The sequence below is a fragment of the Pezoporus occidentalis genome, unplaced genomic scaffold (genome assembly GCF_034315485.1).
Source record: "Pezoporus occidentalis ecotype Australia unplaced genomic scaffold, CSIRO_AGI_Poc_V1 ctg95, whole genome shotgun sequence".
Classification (NCBI taxonomy): Eukaryota; Metazoa; Chordata; class Aves; order Psittaciformes; family Psittacidae; genus Pezoporus; species Pezoporus occidentalis.
This window is the reverse complement of record NW_026916315.1, coordinates 706301-726459: the sequence shown is the minus strand read 5'-3', so window position 1 is coordinate 726459 and position 20159 is coordinate 706301. Positions and strand designations below refer to the sequence as shown.

Below are 20159 nucleotides of genomic sequence, written 5' to 3'. Positions count from 1 at the left end.
TTATTCTTCAGCAAAGCATGGAAAAAGTGTGCAGTTTCCCAAATGCTAGGATTCTGCAGAGCCTGCACACAGGATGAAACACTCTTGTAAGGTATTACCCTATGATGCTTAAGCAAAGCTCTGTCACAATGTCACCCAGCTAATATCCAAGTGAAAGGGGAGCTGCTTATGCCAGCATTGATTCATGACCAATGAAAGGGCATAGCATGCTGCTGCCTGTGATCAGGAAGTGTAGCCAGCAGGTTTTGCTTGTACATGCCCACTCCCAACCCAAAGGGAGGAAACCTGCTGTTTCATTATTGTCTATCAGTAATGACAAGCACTGGGCACAGTGAGTTTCCACCTTTGTGCTGCATTGCAAGCATTAACATTGGCGAGACTCCTATCTGATAATTGCAGTCCATTTACCAGCCCTGTTTGATACATGTGGAAGCCAATGAAGAAAGATGAAGTGACACATGCAGTGCTCCCAACAAAAATCCCTTTAAAGCTAGGTGCTCTGGGTGGCTGGAACTAGACCCTGGTCACCAAAATCCAACCAGATACAGCACCCAGTAGATGATGCTGCCATGTCCCATGCTCTCCCCTCCCTTCCATGCCCCAACTCATTTCTGACAGTTTTCCTCATCCTCTTCTAAAAATAGGTATATGTTTTTCTACATAACCGGTTGCATTGTTTTGTTTTGTTTTGTTTTTTTAATTTCTTTTTTTTTCTGGCATCACCCCAAAACCCAGGACTATGTCTGAGGAACCAGGTTTCCAGCAGATCCTGCAGAGACTAGAGGATTTCAAGGTTGTTCCTGAAGCCTCTGTTATCAGTGAGATTTGTGAGGCTGGGCCATACCACACTGTGCTGAGAATACAAAGCCAGAAATGAAAGAGGAAAGAACAGCTTGTGTGAGAAGCCTTTTACTCAAAAGGAGGGAGTGAGCCACAGTGAATGCCATCAACACATCAGTGTTGTGAAATCCTGAGGTCACCAATTATCCTGGCCATGGGGTAAGGGATGAGCAGAACAGGCAGGACCATAGTCTGGTGCACCTGCAGGTATGTTCCCAACTGCTCCAAAAGAAGAGAGCTCCTGGGTAAAACAGCCTAATGACCATTATTTCCAGGAGCACAAGCAACTTATCTGTAAACATCACTCCCCCAAACAGGCATTAGGTTGGGGGGGGGGGGGGGGGAAGGGGTCTTTGGAGAGAGGGACTAATTATATAGCACTCAACAGCTGGACTTTGATCATAATTACAGTGCCTTCTTCATCTTACATTAGTGGCTTTCAGCTGTAGATAGGTGGGCACTTTGTGGAAGGTGGAAATCCTGTCAGTTTCAGAGAGCTAGCTCATTTTATGACTCAGAGGTAGCACAGGATGAGCTCCCATGGTACTATCCAAACAAGTAACTCATGGGGGTCAGTGACTTTAACACTTCAGTATAGGTGCTTCTGTCCCTACAGCAGCACCTTCCCAGGCTCAGGAGCCAAAGCACTGAGCATACTTAAGCACTGATTTCAAGCATTTCATGCAAATCTCTTTATAGGAGAAGCAGAAGCAGAAAAACTTTGAGGGTTTTGCTCAACTCTGTTATTGCTGAATTTTAGCATCTCATCTCTCTCTGTTTAGGAAGAAAAGTGAGCACACTCAGGATATACCTGTCTAACCTCAGTTCTGACATTCACATACTACATTTGCATCCCTCGCTTCTGCACAGGGATGTACATCCCTGTCAATGCCCAGTGCCCTTCTTCCAGCTGGGCTGCAGCTACAGCACTAAACTCCAGTGACCGCAGTGACAAGCAGGGTTGTGAAGGAGGCTGCTGTCCTGTACCCCAGCTGAGTTGCTTGTACTTTTGTGTGATGCAGGGAGTCCTTTGCTTTGATACCAACATTTACAGAGAAATAAATAGACTAAATGGGAGCTGGGCTGATGAGACAGAGGCTAGAGTAGCATAAACAGTAATACACAGTACTGGGAGTCTGGGCACCCAGCTGGTTTTCCTCATTTGTATCACTGAATTACTGTGTTGTTTGGATAAATCCTAACAGTAGCACAGTTCCACTGCTGTGAAATGACAGGCAATAAGTATACAAGCATTATAACGGCATGTTAATTAACGCTCTTAAGCATGATCTGTATTCACCTCTTGACAGAGGAAATGTTTCAGCTGGCTCCCACATCATCTGCCTGCTGGACGCCCCGAAGTGAAGAGATTAACAGATGAAGCAATGACAAAGGGTAAATTTAAGCCACAAATCTTAGACCTAGCTGAAATTCATAATTTATTGCCCCTCCACACTGACCTATAGGGAAATCTGTGTGACACACCCACCCATTTTAACAGGGTTTCAAACACTTTTTACTATTGTTATTTTGCCAGCATGCCTCAGCTCAATGATACAATTTGCAGTTTAGATTATTACTACATGTAATTTTAGAGTTGCAAAGAAGCACCCTGGTATTAGCTAAATAAAGCACTTTGACCGCATCAAAGCTAAAGTGTTTCAAACTGTGTAAAATAAATGCAATTATAAAACTATTCAGTTTTGTTGAATCAGCCAGACAAATGTCACCCAGCACGTCATGAATATCTGACCAACAGAGCCTATAGCTGAAGACCATCTATATCTTCAGACTGAGTAAAGTATCTCAGCCACTGGACAAATGCCGCTCTCGGCTCATGTAAACAGACATGCATAACAGCTGAGACATATTACTCTGAGCTACATCTTGATCAGGTTTTATGACTGAAGGGTGTCACAAACTCTATCTGTCCCAAGCTGTCCTGAGGCTTCCCACACTGCAATAGTCACTTAAAAACTCATCACGCTGCCAAGGCATGTGGAAAGGAGCAGCATTTCTACTGAAAGGCCTGACTTGCTGGAGGATGCAGGTTTGAAGGGAGAGAGGCCCATTTAAGAAGTTCTACAGAATGCAGGCAAGGGATTATTTTTTTCTTTAATTCCTGCTTCAGATGGGTTTTATTTGCCTGAGCTGCAGCACCAGTTTCATGAACCTGTTCTTTAACATGGGATGGGATGTGATTGGCAGGAGTTCACAGGGGCTGGGAAGCTGTCCCAGAGCTCAGCTACCCTTCCCAATGCATCTTTATGATTTATTTATTCTTTTATTTATTTTTTTTTAATTTTATATTTGGGAATTCTCCTGGCTGTGGCTTCCAGCCACTGAAACTTATTTGTCTGCTAGAGACCCCACTGCTGCCAGCCCAAATCTGCCTTCCCAGGTGGGCATGGCTCTCATACTGCTCTTCTCCCAGACACATGCACATCCCCACAGGATCAGCGGGGCTGAGTGGATTTGCAGGAGATCAAAGCATGGCTGCATGTGCCTGACCAGCCCTGGGGCTTGTGTTGTGGAAGGTCTTGCTGGGGAATCCAATATCCCCGGCTTCATGCCATATTCCTCTGCCACAGCAGCACAGCCAAGGACCGCGTCCTATTTCCCAGCTCCTCTCCTCTCGTTCCCCTTTGCTGGCCCCAAATATGGCCCCACCTCACTGTCAGGTCTCCAGACTCCTCCCCAGGATCTTCAGTGGTGGCACCAAGCATCCAGCAGACTGAAGGGGTACTAACACCCCAACAAACATTGCAACACATCGTGATATCATGGGGGGAAAAAGAGATCACAAAGCTGCCTGTAATGCTGTGGCCCTTTCTTCAACAGACAGCTATACAACACAAGCAGCCTTCCCCAGTACCCTGCAGACGATGCAGAGTTAATAGTTAACCCTTCCTGGAATCAAATGCCTTAGTGAGACACCAAGCAGGGCTTTTTCAAAATACAGCCAGAAACTAGCCTTAAAGTAGCTTGACAAGTGACTGTGTTCAGAGGATTTCACCTCTCTGAACTTTATGACTGGAAAAATACCATCTACATGTCATTTACATGTTTAAATATAGTATCTTCCATTGGGAGAAACAAACAAACTGACAATGTGATACTGTGATACCTCCTGAAGACATGCTCTTTTATCTGCTGGAAAGTTATAAAACTCAGCATAACAACAAAGCAAAAATTAGAGTGGTTGTCAGGCTCTGAGATTGGCTGTTAGACAGAATGAAAAAATACTCTTGGAAAAGACTCTCAGAAGGCAGTTGTTTTCTTCTCCAAATCTTTTAAATGATTTATTTATTCTTTATATTCCAAAATCTCAGAGTTTAATAGTTAAGCTCATATTCTTTCCAGGAGCTTTTTCATTTAAAGGAACAAATAAACACACTACAGAAAGCTAAAGCAATTCCTGCACTACCCAAAGCAGAGTAACTGTCTGCTCCAAAACACGGGGAAAAGATACTATCAGCTTTCGTGTTATTTAGCTTGGGTATTTTTTTTCTCTAATGCCAAAGAGGAAAAGGGAGATATCTGAAACGGATGCCTATAATTAAACAGTAACCTGTTAGAAAGCCAAAAATAATAATAAGCTCCACTGAGCATGAAGAGAGCAGCACATTTTTTCTGCATGCAGCCCAGCTGCCACCGGATGATAGCAGAAAAGTTAACAATTACACAAGACACTCAGATCAAACCTGTGATAGGAGAGAGTTACGTCACACTCAGAAACTCACCGCTGGATGCAGGGATCAGGGTAGTACTGCAAGGTGGTGAAAGGTGGTGGTTCAAAATTCATTTCCTTCGAGCCCCTCTTTGGGCACAAACCAAAATAAAATAAATAAATAGATATAAAGCCAGCAGGCTAAATGCAATAAGGTCAAGTGGTACATGAGGTACAACTTTAGAGATTTATTTTACACTTGCGAATGGGTGGGATCTCCCAGGGGCTTGGCCAATGGGATTCATCAAGTGACCTGAGCATCACCACCAGTCCCTCCTCACCAGCTGGGCATCTTCTGCACAGATACTTTCCCCTCCTCTCAACATCCTTAATAAACTTTGTTGCACGCCAGCCACACTTGTTGTTGGGAGCTCATCTGGGGCATCTCTGAACTTCTGATCTCACCAGTCATTGGTTGCCTTCCTGCCTGACTTCACAGTTTAATTTTGGCAGCTCTTGCAATTTTACAAACTGCTGTGGCCGCTGGTCATCCTCGTCTCCAGATGGCTGGAGTTTCCTCTTCTGGGTGCAGCTCCCGTGCTGCATTTCATTGTGCTTTGAAAGCTTTCCTTGTCAGCTCTGTGGCTAGTACCTGCGCAGAGTTGCCTGGGGAAATTCTCAGTTTCTCTCACACCATAGTTCAAACAGTCTGTTGTGGTCACAGTTTCAAAAGCTGAATGACAAAACATGGGGAAATTCCTCAATTAAAATTAACTCTGAACTTTTGCTCCTCTGCCTCCCCTTCCTGTCCTCCTCCCCCCAAGAAAACTTACAGTTGTGATTGTTAATGATATTCTCTATATCTTTTTATTTTCAAAGAGAATCGAGACAATATAGAAATCTGTCATTGTTTTAGCGGTCTGTAAATAACATATACATTTTCCATATGAAAAGCAACAATATCTCAGTATCTTCAAATATCTTGAGAAAAATGTAAAAGTAAGAAGGAAATAGAAATCATATGTTTTTCAGGCCCCTAAACCTAAAGAAGCAAGAGTTAAGGGAAGCCCACCAAAATAAACTACCAAAGATGAAGACTGAATTTTCCTGAAAATAAAGGATAAAAACCAGGAAGAAAGTCTTCAGCTCCTGCCCTCCCACCCCTTTTTTTAAGTAACACAGAAAATTATTCAGGAAAGCAATCTGTTTTATCCCCGTTTTTCCCCCTGCATGGTTCATCCAAATAGTACAGGCTGTAAACCTATCCTGGTTTTGTGGGTTTGGAGAATGAATGAAATATGAATCAGGAGCTAAATTAAAATGGATTCCAGCAGGAAAAAAATAGCGTCCATGTATCTATGCACCAGTGGGTTTGCATCTTCAAGCAGATGTATATGTTTGTGTCTACAAAGACAGGGGAAGGGGCTACCCTACAGCTCACCTACAGTGCATCTTTCATGCCGGTGTCAGCACAAATGCCAACCTCCCAAGCAAAAGCCAGGAGCTGTCTGAGATGGCAGCAATTGCTTCTTGTTTCCCCCTCTCTGGGTTTTCCTTGTAGGAAATTTTGGTTTGAAGAATGTCATGTGGAAACATTTTCTTTGCTGCCTGTGCCAGGGTGGCAGGGGAGCTATTTCAGACTTGACATTCTCCACCCACACTCAGCCTGATAGTTCCCAACATCTGTGAATTGTGAATCCTGTAAACTCGCAGGGCTGATTCCTGGCCAAGTCCAAGCAGCTTTTGCTACAATAAGTGGCATTTGCCACGGAAGAGAGGCTGAGAGCGAAGTACGTATTTATTAACTGAAGTTCAGGTTTCTCTCACTGCTGGACACTGCTTCCCCTGCCTGGCCTGTGGAGGAGCAGCAATAGGAAACACCTTCCTTCTCTTAGGCTGAGCCCTGGAGTAAACACCATGCCTTGTAGCCTGCATCATTGGAAAAGAAATGTGAAAATGTCCAAGACAGGCTGGGCTGCAGAGGGGAGAGGGGGAATCACACCAAGGCTTGTGTACAGACAATACAGCCCAGGGAACACAGCCGCAGAACAGCTGCATCCCCTTCTGTTGCTGAGATCAGGACTGTGCTTAACCTTGTGCAGCCACCTCTCCTGAGGTGGCAAATATGTCCAGGGATTTGGCAAGGAGGGCCAGAGGCCATCGCAAACTTGTAGCCTACACTGCTAGTCTGGCTCTGGTCTAGGCTTTGGATATCCACCCTTAAGCAAAGACCCAGTGGGCATGTCCTCTCCCTGGACAAACCATTTGAGCAAGAACTTGGGTTCATGCTCACTTGTTCCAGGACTCAGTTTCAACAGGCACCTGTGGGTATGAGTATAATCTGCTTGGCTGTGGAGATATGTGCAGGCACTAGGCTGAGCTGTGGGTACACTGCTGAGACCTCATGTTTCCTTCTAGACACAAACCAGAAGTTTGTTGTATTTCTTCTACTATGCCCATGGTGGGACTAGCCATTACCTCTGCAGGCCTGTAGAACGGCCATTTATTCTGTGCTCTCCCAAAAGCCTGGGAGAGCTCATCTTTTCTGATGGATTTCAGCCTTAAAGGCATGAACCACATGCAAAAGAAATGCTGTGTGAAAATGGCTCTTCTTGTGAAATCCTGCTCTACCTACTTCTCCATGGGAGCTGGAGAAGGGTCTTTCCCAGCATTGCCAGAGTCCCCCAGCCAGCACATTGGAAGTAGGGGAAAGCTGGACAACTCCTATCCAGAGGCTCTTACCCACTCTCCTGCTTCCATTGTGTTGGCTCTGGCACTCTGGCTGGCCTTTACCTCCAACGGTGAGCCTGACCTCTGGTCTTCACTACCTGAGCTCTGCACAGTGTATGCTGAACACATCTAGCAATCCTGCAGTCAAGAAGAGGTAGTTAGTCTCCAGCTCACAATTCAAACCAAAAGAAAAAACTTCTCCTGAAAAAAATATGCAACTAAACCTAATTAATTTTAAAAAGAAGCACCACATAATTGTAATGAGAAATAATTGCTTGGAGCAGTGCTCTCACTCACAAGACACTGATGAGAAGGGGTGTCTAGCAAGGACATTTCCATAAAGCTTCAAAAGAAACTACCAACTGCCCAAGATCCTTAAGAGCCCTCATGCCTGGGGCTGGGCAAATGCAAATCTCTCACGGTTTGGCTCATTTTGGCAGTGCACACAGCACCTGGCTGCTTTTCCCAGAGAGCTGGACATTTTCAGCCTCCCACAGAAATCTGGACATGCTCTGAAGTAGCTTAGAAGGCCTATGTTTTGCTTTTCCCAGCTGTAAAGCAGAGCCATGAAAACCCACTGGTGACAGTGCATTAAAACCACCTGCAAAAGCCAGCAAATCTTCTGATTTCTCTCCCCAGCCGCAGCTTCCTTCCTTCCCCATGTTCACAGCCACATTCAGCTGTGGGTTGATTCACCATAAATTTAGGCAGAAGTATCTACCATTGCAGTTAGACCGTGTCAAACTCCTCTCAGCTGCAAGGCGCTCCTTTGCATAGCACAGGATGCAGTGGAAACACAAGCCACAGGGTGTGTGCGTGTGTGAATTGCCAGTACCCCATACATAGCTGGGAGGCTCTCAAGGCTCAGTGGTATTTGGCCAACCTCATTTGCACTGCCTTAAAGAAAATCTACTGGAAGATGGAGCCTGAGACACTCAAGAGCTGATGATCTCAGAAATGGTCTAAGTGAGTTCATGAGGACTAGCAAACTATCATGGCAGCCTGGGAGCACAAGCAAGGGGACTTCCAGTAGCAGACCTCAAGGTAGCCAACTCAAGAGGAAAAGGAGTGTGCGATATCCTCAGTGTCCACCACCCTTCCTAGGAGAGTTTCCTTGTTGGTAGCAAGGGTGATGCTAAATGGCAGCAGGCACGTGTCCTGCAGAAGCAGGGCGGAAGCCTGGGTGTCAGAGATCTGTCTGGCTAGCGGATTTACAGCCAAGCTTCTAGTGCTTGTGGTAAGCAGACGGCACGGGGATATGCGGAGGAAGCATGTGTGTAGGTGGGCAAGAATGCAGGGCATCGCTCTGCCACTGCTGCTTGCACGTCTGGGAGAGAAAAACAGCCAAAGAAACAGCTGTGGACTACTCTCCCATTACTCCTCCTTGCACCCTCTCTACAGCTTCCCCTGAAATGACCACGAGCTTATGTTTTAGCAGAGGCAAACATTTATACCCTCGGGAGGAGACTGCTGGGGATTGATAATGGTCTCACCACCACCCCCCAAACCCAGTGCCAGTATGCGTGTGTGCCAGCCCATTCCTGAACAAGGGTGAAAGGAAAAGACAGCTTCCTGGCATTTATGTGGCTCCAGTTCTAATCTATGGGCCTGAGGACCTCTGAGCAGCTTGGAGCTGGGGAAGACAGGGAAGGGGAGATGCCAGCTTTGCTCTGAGACACCTTTGCAACTGCTGGCTTCATGACTTGCCCGGATTCAGCCCCACCCTTTGCAGCAGGGGATGAAACATTTCATTCACAGCTTGGGGTTTCCAGGGGAGTGGTTGTGGTCGTTTTGGTTGGGGTTTTTTAAGTTAAAATGATTTTAAGAGCAAGAAGTCTGTGGGATATTTGGGGATTTTTTTTTGTTAGAAAAAGATGATGAGAGGGAAATAATTTCCTCCCACCAGCAATAAAATGCCTTCAGCTTGGCTAACCAAGGGAACAGAAAGACACGATGTCAGTGTTCCATTGAGAAGATTTTCCAATTGCAACTAAATATTACAGATGTTTGAAGATCTCAAATATATGAAGATTTTAGAAGTTTTGTGAACAGAAGAAAATAGAAGAAAGAAAACTTTTCAGTAACTTCAGTGAAGGGAAAGAGGCAACAAGAGTACAACCCTCACAGGCTTTGGAAGATCTATTTGAATGCTGCAATGGTGGAAATAGCTTCCATACCAATTCACATCTTGCTTCCAAGCAAGCCAGTCTCTGATCCCACTGCTCCAGAAGTGCCAGCCTTCTAGCTTTGGGCACATACAAGCTTTCCTCTGCCTCCCATACTGGGAAACAATGGACAGGGAAAATAGCAAACTGAAATAAATTAATAAATATAAATACCACAATTCTACACACAATCTTCCCTATTCCTCCAGCACCTTTTGTCCCTAATGCAAGCAGAAGTCAGTAACAAATGTACTTATACCCCAGCCCCTCCATGCTGGCACTGCCAGGCATAGAGAGCTCAGGGCTGCTGGTGGGACACAAAGAGTTGCAGCTCTAGAATAGCATTGTGCAGATGAAGCTGCAATGTCTGCATCTCAGGGCATGCTTGGTCAACAGTGGCTAAGCATGGGCCCGGAACAAGTGACAACTCAGTGAGTGAACAGTCCAGCACAATCCTAGGCACATCTAAAAAGAAGCTGACAAAGATGTCTCAATGTACCACTCCCCACATCCTCCTCTTCCAGCTAAGTTTGAACATATCAGTGCTTACAACTGTGGACTTTAAAATACACACCAGATTCAATCTGCTGTCCACATGTGATACCATGCACCTGGAGCCCTGTGCTATCCTCATCTTGGCCATCAGCTGTTATATAGAGCTAGAAAGAAACAAAAGGGATGTTCCAGCCCCATTCAACAGGACAACATGAACTACTTTCAGAGCTTTCTGGTTGCCTTTGGTATCTCCTCCATCATACTCGTAGTGATAGAGCATCATCCAGTCACAGTGAAGGACTGTATATCTTGATGTTTTCCTTTGTAAGTATAGTGAATAGTTTCACAAAGCACAAACCTCCTTGTGCATTTATCACCAGGATCTTGTCTCAACAAGGACTCAGATGACAGGGACTGTAAGACTGGCTACCCTACAGTGGAAAAGCTGAAGTTTTCCATGTCTGCCCCCTCACCATCACCTACTTTGTAGTCTTTGTCTGTCAGGACATGCCATAGTCCTCTGCTTGAGCAACCCTGAAAGTATTCATACTTCCAATTTATCCAGAACAGCTACAACATGGGCTTCCCACTGCTTCCCTTTTAATCCAACTCTGCAGCTTCCAGCAAAGCACTTTTTACTCTTCTCCAGTTCTCCCACATGTTTATGGAGAATTCCAGCTCCCACAGGATAGTCAGTGGCTTCCTTTGTTTGCTCCTGGCTTTTCCATTTCCCAGGTCCTAGGGCAGAGACTGGTGCTAGGAGCAAGCGCAGAACATCCATCTCAGAAGCCTAATTGTGACTGCACTCTAGGCCTCCCACAAGTGCCAACTCTGCATATTTCCTTGGGATCACTCTGAGCCAAAGAGCCTACCTGAGGCTGACTTAATTTCTAATGCACCAGCCTTTACGTATCACTGACCCACCACAAGAGCCTCAGAGATGCAGTTTCCAGCATTACAGTCTGATGGTAAAACCTCAGTACAGCTATGGATGTCCCCTCTTCTGGAGACATTCCCACCAGTGAGAGCCACATTGGGTCATTTTTTGTTTGTTTGGTTGGTTTGGTTTTGGGTTTTGATTTTTTTTTCCCAAAAGTAGGAGCAGTGGCAAGTTTTGCCCCTTGTTTTCATATAGCCAGGAGATGGTATGGAGGCAGGCTTGAAACTGAACACACATTTTGGAAGCTGCAGTCCTCATCTTCTCACCCTTGAAGAGTTGGCCAAACAAAACTAACTGTAAGGGTAATATCACAGGTGAAGAGCAGATGCAAACACTGGAGGGATTTCTCTTAGCTGTCACTAAACGCCAGGGCTTTTCTCTTTGTGAAGAGGGAGCAAAAGGAACCAGGCCTGAGACAAAGACCAAGACACCAACACTGCAGACTAGAACTTTGCTTGATCTCCCTGTCATACCACAGGAAAGAAAAACCCAAGCCTTATGGTATTCATGCACATGTGAAGAAAGTAAGACACAGAGAGCAGTGACTATAGTGATAAACCAGAAACAAGAGGCTCCCCTCCCGCAGTCAGTTCCCCAGCAGTGCTCTGGCCCCAGGAGAGCCTGCCCTGTATTCGAGTGCTGGCAGGACACGGAGCAACTCCCATGGGAAACTCCTGCCACCCAAGGCAGCAGCGAGGGAGCAGGGACCTGCAGAGAGAGGGAATTTCCCTCCCCGACGTCAGTCCAGCTGCACCACCATCTCCAGGCGTTCCCGAGACACAGTGGGGCCACAGCCTGGGCTAAAGCTGGGCTGGAGGCTGAAGCGTCCCGGGACAGGTGGCAACACCCCGCTGTGGGGTCAGGATTGCATATCAAAGGGGTGGCAGGAGCTGTGTAGGTGGAAGGCTTGGCCTCCCTGTACAGCTGCCACACGACATGTCTGGCATTCTGGCTAGAACCACGCCACAAATACACACGATGTCATCGCACCCTGCAGGGTCAAGCCCAGGTTGGGAGCAGAAACACTGGAGACCACATCCTCATGGGTGAAGGTCTGTCTCAGCTCTGCTGTGCAGGGGGGTGGGTGGTAACAGAGGGCAGGACCAGGAGCTCCCTGCAGTTTCCCGTCAGTTTTCTAGCACGGTCTCACACTCATCTTCTCACCACACACCCTTCCCAGAGTGCTCTCACGCTCTGCTCTGTTCTCCCATGTTTTCACATCAGAAGATTCAGGAGTTGATATATAGGCATTGAGGATATCAGCTTCTGAAGTGCTGGTGACAGCCAGCAGCACCAGACCAGAACTAAATGAAAGAAGAAGTTTATTTATGTGAAGCAAAGTGAAAGCTTTCAGCAAGCTGTCTGCCTGGAAAGATTCACCCAGAAAGTCACCAGGAAGGATGACATTTACTGTCAGCCTCAATGGAGGACACAATTGCAGCAGACTGAATACGGTTGCATCACTCATCTTTCACTCCCTCTAACTTTTCCTTGTGAGTCAGAGCTGAGCTGAATCATATCAAGGTTGTCTTGCTGCTATCATCCCCTGCTGTTTTCTATCTCCTGCACACTCCACAGAAGCAGAAACCTCTGTCCTTTTGGCAACTTCAGAAAATAAATCCTCCATGCAAAAGCATCGGTCTCAAAAGAATTTATTTCCAAACAGGATACAACAAAAACTCACTGCTTGGCTGGCAGAGCTCTAGTTCCCAGCATTGTCTCTCTTCCAATCTGAGGTGCAAGCACAGGTCCTGCAGGCATACCAGCACTAATGGGATTAAAGCCAGTTCAAGAAGCAGTGGCAATTAAAACAAAAATCCCCAAAGCATTAACCACTAGCGATAGAGGCACTGGTTTCAAAACCTGCACATCCTCTGCTGAAGCCTGCACTTCCACTCCTCCCCAGCCAGCAGTACCCAGATCACCATGAACGTGGGTGCGTGCACACCAGTAATAAGTGCCTTCCTGACTGTGTTGGAGATACAGCCTGAGAACACCTGCATTTGGGCACTGAGATCCTTTCCCAAGCTCACATCTTGAAAAATAGTAAGGACAGGACATGTTTAGTGCAGTCTGTTTCCCTCAGGATGGAGCACAAAATCCACTTACTCAGTGACAGCAAAGTACGTGGGCATAAAGTAAGGGTTTAGTGTCACTTAAGTAACGTGAAAGTTAATAAAACCTTTTTTATTTTGCCTTCTCAAAGTAAAGCTCAGGAAAAGCTGAAAAGCCAGTGTTACATGTTTTTATGGAGAAGATAATGACTTAAGGAGAGTTTCTTGCATTAGCCCCATCCATGTACTTTGATGTTAATAGCCCATATATGCATCCTTGAAATAAACCAAGACCTCATGTGTGATATGATCAAAACTTTGCACCTCACTTTTTCCAAAGTGAAACAATTTTATGCTGTGACTCAGCCTAAGCATGTCATACATTGCACCCTTGAAGCAGGCAAAAGATTAACCCTTTGTCCCAAGCTCTTAACTCAGCTTTCAGCTTTTCAAACAAAGGCAATTTCCACGGGACAGCAGATGCCAGCATGACAGTTCACTAGGAAGCAGACCTGCCAAAAGCGACATGCCATCTGGGTAACTGCGGCTACACAAGGTACCTAACACACAGGCCAGGCGACCCTACACTTTGAGTAACCCAGTGCCTCCTCCTGGGGGATCAAAACTGACCCAAGCAGCAGTGCTGGTACAATGTGCAGCACACAGAGGACAGACTGGCAACCAGTAGCTGATTTCCAGGAACCAACCTCTTTAAAACCTCAGCGATGTAAGACGTTTGGAGGCAGCGCACATCTGCCGTGCAGGAGAGCAAGTCTCTGCGAGTGTACGTAACAGTGCCATCTGGTGATCCCTGACACAGTGTTATTGATGGCTGCCCAGTCGATGGCAGCCACCCAAACTTCCTTGTATTCGTGGGACCGGCTCTGAGGTGCTCAACAAAGCCTCACTGCCAAGTGCTGCTGCTATCTCATGAGGCAGCAGGTCAGAACCACTCAATGTGGGAGTAGGAAAAGGGTGAGGAGGACTGCTTCCCCCCCACAACCTACCAGTCCTGCAAGCATGAGTTTTAGCGAGCTAGGTCCCTTTGTTACCATCAATCAGAAGGTTGAGTAAGCCAAATCCTGCCTTTTGCAGTGTCCCTGAAGCTCCCTGACTTTCCACATTCTTTTTCTGGGGCTGTTCCAAATTCACTTAGAGACCATGGTCTCTTGTGTGTGTGAAAGCAGAGGTCAGCTCTGTCTTGCAGGGGTGCACTAGCCCTGGAGAATGAGGAAATTTTAGTCCATAGACCCAAATTTGAGACATGTAGAGTTGGCAAGCATTAATGCCTTCTTTTTTTAAAGTCACCCTTCCTAAGAGTAGAGAGTCATATAAGTTCCTTGAACAGCATTAGTTTAGAAACCTTAACACTGCCTACCTCCAGCTCAAAGGTTCCCAGGCATCATCCACAGTCTGCATTACCTCTACTAAAATCAGCAGCTTTTGCAAGTTCTGTGGAGCCCATCTCCCATACACAAAACTCCTGGACCCAAATCCACTGCAGCTGAAGACAGCACCAGATGGACAACCAAAAGGCATGGGATGCTGTCACATATTAGCTACTGAGCAGTTCTGGGCTGGCTGGCTGGCTGCCTATAATCCACAATAAACATCAGGTAACTGGTAATCATATCAGGTAACAAAAAACCTCTATGTAAAAGTGCCACATGTGTCCTCCTGGGACAGGTCCTGGAAGAGCAGAGGCTACCCAAAGCTGATCTCAGCTTTGAGGAAAGCCTGTCACTTAACACAGCTCTTTCCAGCCTACCAGAAGGGAAGGATGGGACAGCTGTGAAACCTCTCAGGCAGCTGTAGCCCTGGCAACTGCATCACTAATTTTCTAATGGATGTCCCAGCATCCCATCTAGATACCTGTGAATCTTCTCAGTAAGTCATCTGAGAAGACAGGGAAGGGGAATATTCATAATAGCATTTTCTCTTGCATCTTCTCAGTCTCCAGGAATGGTCCTGGACTGTTTATTCTCCTTCCAGCAGAGCTGGCATCTTGTACATTTGGCAGGCTGTACTACAGACCTCCCTTTGTAGACTACATTAGACTCTACATTAGACTCTACTCTGTAGACTCTACATTAAGAGTAGGGAAAAAAAAAAGCCCAACCCGAACTGAAAACACAGACACACAAAAAAACCCCAAACAAACAAACAACAAAAAAAGCCCAACAAAAACAAAAAAAAAAACCACAACCACACCAAACCATCAAAATCCCTAGACATTTGGGTCTGCAAAAATCACTGTAACACCTCTCTGTGTCAGCATCTTTGCCTGATGCTGACTCCTAGCACTGGCTCCTGGCTCCTAGGAAATGAAAAGCTTATTCAATGGCTTCCAGTCCTAATGTCATGAGGTCTCTAATGTTCCATACTTGAAAGTGGTGTTAAATATGCATTAAGTGATACTACTGATAACACCATTTAAAAAAGTTTTATAAATAAAATGTGATCCCGTCTAAGAGCACCTAATTCATGCCTCTTTCCAAATATCTTACCCTAAAATGTTAGCAATCAATTACTAGGCAGACAGGCTTCAAGAATTTCTCTTCTGAAACAGATTGCAACATGCAGATTCTGTGTCGTTAAAACCATTCACATGCCTTTTTCACACATGATTTCAAGTTACTAAGGTAAGCAAGACCACACAATATAACTTAATACATAGCAATCAAAAATTTCCACACAATCCTTTAATATAAAGCCATGTCCCTATGTAATAAGTGATGCAATAGACTTTCCCTGAAGTCCCAATTCCTGCAATTGAAGCTTAAGCCCAGCAAAGAAAGAATTAAAATTCTTTGGTTGCCGCTGAATCACTGGCTGCATTGGGTTATTTTACTGCGCATTAGACTTTAATTATAACTAAGCTCTAGCCATCTGTTCTACTCCCTAATTATAGATGCAACGAATATTTCACAATTCCAACCGTTAAAGAGCTCTAAGAGAGCTGTCTATGGCATGCAAGGTTAGCTTCATTAGGACCCTTTGCACAAAGCATTGGGGAAGAAGAAAGAATACTCTGCACAGGAAAGAAGCCTGCTGTTGTTATTAATCCCAGGAGGCCTTTGCTGCATCAGCTTTTGCACTTCTTGGAAGGACTCCTAACTTCCCTCTGCTAGGGTACAGAGGGACACACTAGTGCTACCTTGCTGGTGGCCTCCAACCAAGATGTTGCTGGTACTAGCAATGAGAGGGATGAGCAATTCAGATCACCTGCTGAAGGCTCATACCCTAAAGCATCAGCAGTTACAACATTTGAAAGGACTCTGGCAAATAAAGTTCTGAGCTTTTTTGGCTGTGAAGGCTAAAGATGCTTCTACCCTTAGCTGTCCATCTGCTTCTCTTGCTGGGGTTTTTACTACATGACATGCATCCTACTAGGATGAGTCCCTGTAAGGGCCTCAGCTGTATCCCTCCATGGGCCAATGTCTCAATCACATGAAAAAAGGTGTGAGTCTTTAGACATCATATTGTGAACAGCAGCAGCTGAAGACAAAACCCTCTGTCACCTTCATGTCTGTTGCAGCAATAATCATCTCAGCATGATGGCCAGGCAGGGAGAAGTATCAAATGAGGATGTGATAGCACTTTAACCAGCCAGAGCTACCATGCAGCGCAGCTTGCTTAGCATGAGCTTTGTTACCAGCTCCCCCTGCAGAGCTGGGGCTGGCTGCCCTTGGCCACAGACTGGTGGATAGCCCAAGAGGAGAAACTTGCTGCAGACTCTGAAGCCCCTCAGTCACCTTTTCAACAGCTCTGCCCACTGTTATGAGACACAGCTACAGCTGCCTAACTGTGCTGACACCACCACCTCCCTCCCCCATCCACAGCACTGCCCAGTTCAAAGCTTCAAGCACGCTTGTAGCTGTAGGGTGTGCTTGTGCCTACACAAACCACCTGGACAACTGCCCAGTGTTTTGCAATTACACACACCACCACTGACCTAGGCAATCCCTTGACCAGGAATAGTCAGATGCCCGGTGAGCTCTAGAGCAGTTAGTCATCACAAACAGATTTTACTTCACGGTGGATGTCTGCAACTGCATATGTCCCCAGGTGCAGAGAGGAAGGCTCCTCCTTTTCAGGTACATGCCATGGGCTAGTTTTTGATCATGTCTCTGGGGAAAGCATGAAGAAACTGGACAGGAGAAAAAAATGTTGAATTCACAGAGCTGAAGTTTGAATGTTTATATTTGTTGGTGTACCAGGAAAAAACAGTTTTGTAGACAAAAGAGAAAGCTAACCCAGAAACACATACTATCTCCATGGTGGGATTTCACATAGTTATATTTTAAAGTATCTCCTTCATCTACAGTAAGTTTGCAGATGAAGTAAAGTGGCTTCTTACCACAATCATATGTAAGACCCTCTTTACATTTCAGTCCATTTAGATATTTGCCCAGACTTTCACTCTGAATGTTAAAATGCAATGTTAAAATTAATTTTAAAAGGTAATCAACCAACGCTCTTCTAGCTGTGTTTTGACAAGGACCCAAAACCACCACGTTTCTTGTGGTTTTCTTCTAAAATCATTATGACAGGGTTGAGTGGAATCACAAGGCAGGTTTGCTGAGTGGTTTGGTTCTGAGAATATAGAGTCCAGAGTCAAAGCATTTATCTCTGGCATCAGGGCAAGGGATCACAGTGTTTCTGTGGGTACTCATAACCATGTGCTTGCATGTTCTAGCCTCTGGGTGATTATGTATCACACAAGGTGATAACATGCACACTGAGAATAACTCTGCAGGAGACACCATGCATGAAAAGAAGTGACTCTCCATTATTTCCTTGAAGTAATGGAGAACTAAAGTAATGGAAAATCCCAGAATTAAAGCCAGAAAGTCCTGTTCTGTCATTCTAGTTCAACTTCAGCTCATACAGAAAGCAACAGCAGACTAGTATCGTTTGTTTTCACCTCAAGGAAGAAGCAGACCAAAGTCTCGAATTTTCCAAAGACTTCCTAAAGTTTTCCAGAACTATATACAGAGTTCTCCTTGTCCTCAGGCAAGCCACAGTCTTACTTACCTCTTCAAGGGCCCTGGAAACTGGTGGCTTTCCTTTCTGCCGCAGTTGCCAGTTTGGTTTAGACTTTGATGTTGCATTCATTAACCACCTGAGAAATGATCAGAGACAACTGCCACAAGAGCAGCTCATGGATGAGAGTGCAGCCTGAAGTTCAAATCTCAAATATAAGCATAGGTTCAAATGACACAAAAGCAATATTAACAGGATACACAGAATCCAGATCTGGGCTGAAACTGTCCTTATTCAAGTCACAACAGAATTCTCACTGACTTAAGTAAGGCTTTTGCCACTGGGATATTATTTATTCAGTTTAATTAACAGGCTACAGCTGTATCTTTCCCCTTTTGGCATTCTCCTACTTTTTATGCCCTGGAGAGTGCTCAACACCAAAAAAATAAAGCCTGAGGAGCAGGTATGTAGAAATACCTTTTAGCAGAGGAGTTAGCATTGCGAGCAACTTTCACTGTGCTAAGAGGCTGAAATAGATACTGCCAGTAAATGCCTGTGAGGAAGATAGATTAGGGGATCTGCTTAAAGAGATTAAATAATTCACTTCAAGAGCTAAATTAAGAGGAAAACAATCTCTTCCTTTGAATGATTCCCCCTTTATGTAAAAGGATAAAAACCTGCTTACGTTTCTTTCCACCAATGATCAATTTTATTCAATGATTTCTGTTTCCGATTTCCCTCTTTGCCACCCAGTCAGTTTCTGCATTCACCCAGAATCAACCAGATCAATACTGTAAGCTCAGAGAAAGGAGGGAAGCAGCACAATGAAAGACTGCTGGAGCTGTTTGCTTTGAGTCAGCACATCAGATGAGTGTTTTTACTGACAGAGGTAGTACAAATTCTGAATCAAAAGCCAGGATTTTCCCCACCCACCACTATATATTCACTGAACATCACCAAGCAATAAATTCAACATGTCACGCTGGGAGATTAAGTTATGCTCCCTGCATAGCAAGGACAGCTGCAACGCACTGAGGATACACTAACAATGTAGAATTTTATTGATTTTGGCTGGTCTCAACACTGTTGACCTCAAGACATGTGCTGCGAGATGAAGATTAATGGTGAGGAATCAGGATGGGCTTGACTATGTTTCTGTAGACACATGTGGCATGCCTGTGGGTAAGTATGCTGAGACTCTCTACCCTGTTCTTTTGAGCAGACATATAGCAAGCTCTGTCCTAATCAGATAAGATTCAGCTCAGGACCAAAAGCCATGCAGTTACTGAAGCCTGGCTGAAAACCCAGGCCTATACACACCAGCACCAACATAGCCATGGCCATACAGCTTAGACCAACACTGGCTTTTGCTCAAACCTGACAGGGGCTCACATCTGTCTGCAAGCACTGCATTGCCATTCTCTCCATCTAGAAAGATCTAATTGTGTAAGGGTCTGTGCTTAGGGTGTGCTTCATACCTCATGATGCACCCAGCATCATCTCAACTCGGACCATCTGTAAACTGCAGAACCTCTTGCATTTTACAGTGGACAAGAACTGTACTAACCAGACTTGAGAAAGGATCCAGCAGATTCAGGCTGCGCTTAGGTGATGCAGCTGACCTAAAGCAAGTGATTTGCAGGTGATTGGGTAGTAATAAACAAGTCATCCTGCCTGCAGGGGCAGAAAACATCACACATATGCAAGTTACAGTAACTTTCCAGAAAAGGAGAGAGAGAAATAAGTGAAGACCTGCTCTGAGATGAGTAACTAGATAGAGTCATCTGTCCTAACCACAGTGCACCTACTCACAGGCTCTCTTGCTCCATCCCTCAGCACCCTCACCTCGCCTTCTCCCCGCTGCCACATGAAGGTGAGAACAAAACACCTCTCCATGCTAGAGGCAGTTAAGAATTTCCAGTGGTGCAGGAGCATGAGCAAGAAGAGGGGCAGGACTGGGCCAGGGAGCTGGGAAGGTTAAGAGAAAGGGCAAAGAGCCCTGCAGTTGCTGCTTCTGTTGCCACATGGAATGGACCAAAGCGAGCAACAGCCCCTTTTTGAAAAGATCTCTTGCCCAGCAAGAGACATATGGACCAAGGTTTCCCCCCAGCAGGCACACAACTGGCGTGGCCAGCAGCACGGCTTTCCAGAACTCCAGCCACAATGAAACAAGAGAACAAATCTTGCCGGGACTGCATTGCCATTTTGGCAGCCAGATAACATAGGCAACTCTGTGGTTAGAGGGAGCCCTAGAGACAAGAACACCAGAATGCCTCTTG

General features: G+C 45.5%; 1 protein-coding gene across 4 annotated transcripts in view; it reads right to left on the bottom strand.

Moving 5' to 3' along the window:
• TP63 (tumor protein p63) overlaps positions 1–20159 on the bottom strand; it is a 162065-nt gene that overhangs the window by 101323 nt on the left and 40583 nt on the right. For 3 of the 4 annotated variants that reach the window (XR_009962314.1, XM_062606297.1, XM_062606295.1), the window contains exon 2: positions 4584–5243. Coding sequence is in view for 3 of the 4 variants with exons in the window: in XM_062606297.1 (XP_062462281.1) it covers positions 4584–4645 (62 nt within the window). In the remaining variant the exon portion in view is untranslated. Of the gene's footprint in view, positions 1–4583; positions 5244–7338; positions 7435–20159 lie in introns of those variants that run through there. The other variant, XM_062606296.1, reaches the window with a different exon arrangement.